General features: G+C 33.2%; 1 protein-coding gene across 1 annotated transcript; it reads left to right on the top strand.

The window, feature by feature from the left end:
• The first annotated feature begins 359 nt into the window (after positions 1 to 359).
• LOC130656654 (ras-related protein Rab-13-like) lies at positions 360 to 7,012 on the top strand. The gene is made up of 8 exons (XM_057459557.1): positions 360 to 3,947; positions 4,104 to 4,164; positions 4,450 to 4,510; positions 4,971 to 5,048; positions 5,291 to 5,383; positions 6,233 to 6,298; positions 6,422 to 6,469; positions 6,729 to 7,012. The coding sequence occupies exons 1-8, from the start codon at positions 3,815 to 3,817 to the stop codon at positions 6,792 to 6,794; spliced, it is 606 nt and encodes a 201-aa protein (XP_057315540.1). The 5' UTR covers positions 360 to 3,814; the 3' UTR covers positions 6,795 to 7,012.
• The last annotated feature ends 283 nt before the right edge of the window (positions 7,013 to 7,295 follow it).

Below are 7,295 nucleotides of genomic sequence, written 5' to 3'. Positions count from 1 at the left end.
TCTAATATTATTTTTCACTTATTATAGAACGCACATAATCGGGGAAGGCCAATAGAACAAATATAATCGGGGCCGACCGCTTTCATATCATTCATCACTTCTGACAAGCAAATAGCCCTGGTGGCAAAGTTGTTGTTGTTCTCAAATAAAACGAATACGTCGAGACTTTTTTCTTTCGTCTAGTTATTATGGGTGTTCTATCTTCCAGAGAATGTTTAATTCACAAAAGTTCGAAGAAAATGCCAATCACAGCCTGCCTGACCAGCCATTATATCAGCGTTCATAATCCGGTCACCACGACATAACCAGTGCAAAAAAATAATTGGACCATGCGTACATAATCCGGCTGTCCCGGTTGTAAACAGGCCGTTTTCGCAGTCTGGGCAGAAATCGAAACCGATTACTGCGGCCGGGTTGGTGTCAATCTTAGATGTGTACATAAACACAATTCAATTTAATTTGGTTAAAATAGACATTATATTTCAAGATGTAGACTTTTCACTAAACAATAACTGACTTTATACAATCCTGCTAATTTGCTAACTATTATATTTGAAAGGTGGAGCCCATCACTCACACGACTATGCACACTATAGCAATACTCTCACCTGATGACACTCTACTTACTCTCACTTGACTTGATTTTTTGAGCTGGGCTAGTTAAACCGAATAGCTGCAGCTATTAAATAGCTACGTTAGTTAGATAGGTATCACAATTATTAGATGAAGTACTGAAAATAAGTTTGGTTTAATTGTTTGGGGGTCTAACTAGCTAGCTATAGGCTAGAGATGGCTGTTGTGGGTAGAAAAGTGGCTGTTGGTAGTTAGCTAGCTAGTTAGCTATTTACATAGCTAGTTAATTATTATTATTATTATCTGTTGCACAATTTTGGTTGACTGATGCAATGTTAACCCTGTGTCCTTAGAGCGCAACTGGCATTTTGTAAAGTCAAGCAAAATAACACTGACTTTAGCGCAGTGTATGAAGACAATAGTATTAAATGCTGTTGCGCCGTAGTTTTGTGGCGCTGTAGTTTAGTGGTTATCACTCTCATACTTTGTGCAGGAGACTGGGTTCGATTCTCCTTGCTGGCGATTCAATATGGGCAATTAAATATTACCATATCCCCGGGTTAACCCAAGCCATCTTGGAGAGATGGCGCCATGTGTGGACTGTTGGATGTGGCAGGGAGTTGTCTGGCAGAGCGCTGACCCTTATTGAGTTTGCGTAGCTCAAAAAGAGCATTAAATACTCCAGGACTCCCCATTAAAGCCATGGCCCCTCCTGGAAATAATAAACAGGGTATATCCCTTGATGTTTGCGAGACTAGCCATGTAAAATATGCACATCTATCTATATCTATCTATCTATGCTAATATTGTTCCCAATAAAACCACAGACTTTATTTCAGCCAAATAACTAAAGAAAATAAGATATATTACTTAGGAAAGTTTGCAAGGATGCTGTGCTTGAATGATAGAAACAGGCAAACTCATAAGTTGTTTTTCCTATATGAATTCACTCTTTCCTATAACGTTTGAAGCTCTTCTTTTGTAGTCTACTCTATCTTAACTAACCCTCTTTCAAATGCCCCCCTTGATTAAACACTCCCTTTAAAAAAGTTCAATGAACCCAAGCGTTAAGGTACTTTCAAACATCAAGTCTAAATAAAAGTCAGAATGACCAAGTTTGTTGTTTTTTGTTGAGTAAAAGTATATACATTGATTAATATGCAATTTTGTCACACTCAAACCAAAAATCTCATGGCAAAGTCAAGAGGTGATCCAGAAAGTTGTTTTGGTTGCATTTTTTTCAACACTTTACATGGGGGTCTCCAGATTGGCTAAAGCAGCCTTACCTGGAAATTAGAAACTCAAAATGTCATAAAAACTATTGACAAAATACAAAATTTATAACGATGGCCACCAACATTCACGGATGAACAATTAGGGGAGATCAGTGACAACTTTAATAATAACGCACTTTAAAGCATTTCACTTTGTAGACAAGACATATATTTTTTTCTCAGTGACGTATCCAGAGTTTTTTTTGGACTACTGTTTTTTTATACCCAACTTTTGCTTAGGTTAGTATCCACCATGGTTGTTACTGAAGGGAAGATTTTGGGTTTTGAGGTCCCTAGATCGCCGGAAAATGTGTTTGTGGCACTCAAAACAGCAAAATTTTGTACAATTATTACTTGCATTTTATTACATAATTTTGTATATTTTTCGTTTTTAGTCTTTGTTGCTGATAAATATATCTAAATACATGTTAAACCTGTTAAAAATTAAACATTACACCTGGTGTCCACGATAGATAACTTCTATTCAAAAACAACAAAGACTGTATTAGTTTATCAATTAAATAAAAAACTGACGGCAAAAAAATAAATTAACACTTGTTTTAATGCGTTGTCATAAAGCTAGCTAATAGATTTCAATCGTTCGTGAATCAAAATGCGATATAAATAACATTTCTATCACCGCTTTTCGATTATAAACTATTAAAATGCGATCTAAAAAAACATTTCTATCATAGCTTTTCGTTTAATAAAAATAAGTACGAGAAGTTTGATTGATGATGACATCTTTTTTACTTTATTTTAGCAGATATTTTATTGTGGTTCGTGTGCACCACACTCGTTACACGAACACGATGGTAACAACCTTTTCACAGCACTGTAGCATTGTGTCCATAACATAGGCTGAAGCTGTCGTTCAGTTGAGCGAGTAAAGATTGTGGTAGACTTGTGAATTCAAAACATTCAAATGTTACAATTGTGATGGCATGTACGTCAAATCCAAGCAGTTTAATCATTTTGAAGGATCGCGAATTTGCTGAAGAAAAACATACTACTTAGAGCTTGTATTTACTTAATCAACTAGGTTTTTTTTTCTTTGCATTTTTTATTTTTTGGGATAAGAATTTGGAATCCCATCGTGGTAAACCGGTAGCAAAACCTCTCTGGATACGTCAGTGTTTCTTACGAAAAACAGTATTGTGATTTTTCAAAACTTTTGATTATTGATTTTGCTTTTGTTTCAAAGTTTCTTCTTTTTTTTTCTTTTTTTTTTAAAAAAATAAATTCTTTCCATGTTGTCCCGGTTCCATAAAATAAACAGGCTACAAAAATGGCATCTTTGCAAATGGATTTGTTATTGTTATTGCTCATGTCTTTTGTATTTCTAATAACAATGATTTCGAGTTGTAGAGCATTGTGAGTGTTTACAAAAACAGGACAACAAAAATACATGGATAGGTGAATATTTAGTGTAGTGGGTTCGTGTATGTAGACACACCATCCGGATAAGTTATCTGAGTTCATCACTAACATTTTGATGCATGTAGTGTAGTGGGTTCGTCTGTGGCTCCCAGAACTGGGGACCGCGGATCGAATCCTGCTCACTGCCAGGCTGTATGTTAGTGATGAACAAAGTAGTTCTTCTACAATATAAACCAATACATGGCTTAAGCATATGCATTGTCTTCTTTTTAGTATAGAACATATAGTTTCTTCATGAAAATATATTTTCTCTGTGATTAAAGACTAAAAATATCCAGAAAATAAGAAATAAAGCAATTCGAGCGCTCATTTTATATGTCCCCAAATTGGTATAGCGATGACCAAATTGACCTAGATCAGACCGTGAAGGTAGCCAACAAGCATTTACCTACCTGCTGTATGAAATTGAATGTTATTTATGTGCCTGTGTATATTATACACCAACCAATTTATTATCACAATATTCTGTTTCTTTAAAATTGTGTTATGAATTTCTTTGTTATTTAATTCAAAGAAGGCTCAAAACAATGTCTATGAATGAGCGTGACTATAATGCTACTTATAAAATACTTGTCCTTGGTGAAAGTGGTGTTGGAAAAACATCAATTATTAGAAGATTTACGGAAGAAGAATATCAGGAGTCATATATATCAACTATAGGTATGTACACAATATGTTTGGAGTGATACACATTTGAACTATTACAGGATTTAGTTTTTTGTTTTACAGTGGCAAATGTAAGTAAAGCTACACATTTTTGAGAGCACAAGTAAAATAACAAAGGAAATCATTTATTTTTAATTTTTTTGTTTGCAGGCATTGATTCTCGCACAAAAGTAGTAGAAGTTGAAGATGAGAAAGTCCGCCTTCAAATATGGTAATTTTTTTTATTTTTCAGTTTTTTTAGTGCTCAAATTTCACTCAATACCTGTATAATTTGTAAGAAAACCTGTGTTTTTTTAAAATATTAATGAAAATTACACAAATAATGCAACTTGATTTAATTTATTGCAAAAGCATCATTTCAGTTTTATAAGTTCTACTTATAAAACTAGTAAATTTATGTGACTGATAGCAAATTTGGACTTTTTTTCGGTACTGTACAAACATTAGCATGTATTGTGTGGCATAAACTTAAAAGTTTTAACGTTTTTATGTTCAGGGACACAGCTGGACAAGAACGCTTTAGAACTCTTACAAGTGCCTACTATAGAGGAGCAATGGTTTGTATTTCTTTATATTCATTGTTTTAAGAATCCAATTTCTACAATGATAAAGTGCTCAAAATCGCCCCCTCCTAACCCCTCCCTCATAATTTTCACCCAAATTTTTTTTATGCACTATCCCTTTTTAAAATAATTCACCATTAACATTAAACCTTTTATCATTCTTTAGTAACAAAAATGTGACCCAAATAATTGCTCAGCTACACAAAAGTTTTATCTCCAAATTATTTTATTTCTCAGTCTCAGTTGATAATTTTTTTTACTTGACACTCTTTTTAACCTCCCCTGCTTTTGTTTACTCACTCGACTTTAGATGTCTCCTAAAAACAATTTTATCCCAATGTTTTGAAAATACTTTGACTACTTTTCTAAATCCTCCTCTCCCACTCTCTCAAATATTTTCCCAACACTATGTTAGCCACGGTTTAATAGATATTCTTATTTTCAAATATTTTAGGGAATTATTTTAGTTTATGACGTTACAGCAGAGTATTCTTTTTCTAATATTAGCAACTGGATGGATTCGATAACGCATGTACGTAGTGATCTTTTAATATAACTGGTTTATTAGGAATTTTAATTTTAGAAAAGGAGAAGTCGATTCATTTCAATGTCACAATAGAGAATGTTTCTATGCTGTCAAACTTTGTCAGTATACATCATGTTATTGTAATCATGTTTACTAACAAAAAATGCAAAGTGAAGGTAATTTTAAGAAGAATAAATGTTTATTCTTTCTATATGTGTTTAAAATCTGTTTTTAACCCTATGTTTTAGAATGCTTCACCTGGTGTCTGCCAACTTTTGGTTGCGAATAAAATAGACACACCTGATGAACTAAGAGCAATATCGAGAAAACGAGGAGAAGATGTGAGTTAACAAATGCTGATTATTTCAGTCAATCTGAACCTGTAGTTTTACACGTCTTGCACTTAATAATAAAAAATGTCAGCTATCGCTAAAATATGGATTAATAATTCCATTTTTGACGAGCTATAGTAGGCTCTTTAATGCCGAGGGTTAAGGTGAATGCACCCCTTCTGTAAATTCTACAATTGTTTTAATTAACCCAGGCCTTAAGTAACAATGTGGTACAAACAAAAATGCTAATGTTGGCATTCTTTTATTAAATCCAGGAAAATATGAAAAAATTACCCAGTATGGAGGGTTATTAATGGAATTATAAGATTAGAGAGTGCAAGGGTGGCACCTTAAAAATAGCTCTGTTGCTCAAGAAGTGAATTTGTTATTTCTTCACCTTTTTTGTTAATACATTAACGAGCTTTATGGCCTGTTGATATTGATACCGAATTAGACCAAAGCTTGGAGAGGACAAAAAGAGGATGATTTTGTCCTGAGAGTGTGCGGGACAAAGAATTTTACAAAAGGATGAATCGAGATCCCATATAAACGCAAGATGAATTTTACAGTGGATACCCCTTTTTATACTGTATGCGTCAATTTCCCAACTCTCCTTCAAAGGAACCTGTTAGTAGATAAAAAAAAGATCAACAATATATATTTTATATATTAAGTTTATTGTCAAAAATATATCCTGTTTATCTTTACTGTTAAATCATCTGCAAAAATTGTATCAGTCATAGGTCACTATAAAAGAGCTAAGAGTGAATTGGGTTCAAAAATGACAACTGTTGTGTTTAACTACTCACTCGTCTGTTATATACCGGAGATTAATTCATTTTTGTGTTTGTTTTTCAGAGAGCAAAGGAATGTAAATTAAAGTTTTTTGAAACCAGTGCTAAGGAAGACACAAATGTTAGCGAGGTAAAAATAGTATTTGTTGATTTTTTACATTTTTAGCGCACTGTGCTGATGACATTTACAATCTTGGACACAAAGCATTTTTGAACAAAGAGGAAATCTTTTTTAAAAAAATTTATTTTTCAGGTTTTTATGGAGATGGCAAAGTTAATCTGTGAAAACAGAAAAAGAAGAGTAAGAGCATATATTTTATATATAATTACCTCTTTCATTATAATTAATTATAATTATTGCATGTGCACATCAGAGGAACGAACTATGTTATATGATGTGTGTTAAGAATAAGGATGAATAATGAACCAAATCAACAATAGTTTTTGGTGTCTATATAACGGGGTTTCCATTGTCATAAAAATATTGAACAACAGTCCTAATTGAAAACCAATCTTGTGTTGATACGCTTGCTCGTATGATTCCCTGCTTGTATTTTTAGGAAAGGGAAAACAGCATACCGACGATTGTATTAGAGAGTGAAAAATCTTCCTCTCGTTGTTGCTGATTCAGAATATGTAAAGATGAGTTATTTATTTTTGAATTTGTAGCAGGTAATCGAGTTTGATATTGAATGCTGTCAATGACCAGAAAGGGGCCTTCTACCAGAGAATTCAAACAAACGCACAAATGCGAAAGACAAACATTGATATTAAATTGATTTATTACCATTTTTTTAATATGGGCATTTTTTTATGTTTGCCAAAATTCGTCACACAACGTGAATATATATTGTTTCGTTTCTCTAGCTCTTGATGTTAAGTTCTCCTGTGAAATAAACGCCGTCTCAAAATGTCTAAATTTCTAGTAATCTCCCAGGGCACTTATTCCTTCAGCCGGAAATCGCGAAATACACTTCTCCCGCAATAGATGTCATTATTAAGGCATTTAAAGAATTTCGAGAATTTAAAAGGCTCTAACAATAACAACAATACCGCCAACAAATTTTTTTAAATAAATCACCCACACCAATTTAATGGTAATGTATATTAAACTCTAATATACTTAA

Source organism: Hydractinia symbiolongicarpus, chromosome 9 (assembly GCF_029227915.1).
Source record: "Hydractinia symbiolongicarpus strain clone_291-10 chromosome 9, HSymV2.1, whole genome shotgun sequence".
Classification (NCBI taxonomy): Eukaryota; Metazoa; Cnidaria; class Hydrozoa; order Anthoathecata; family Hydractiniidae; genus Hydractinia; species Hydractinia symbiolongicarpus.
This window is presented reverse-complemented; position numbering and strand designations above follow the sequence as displayed.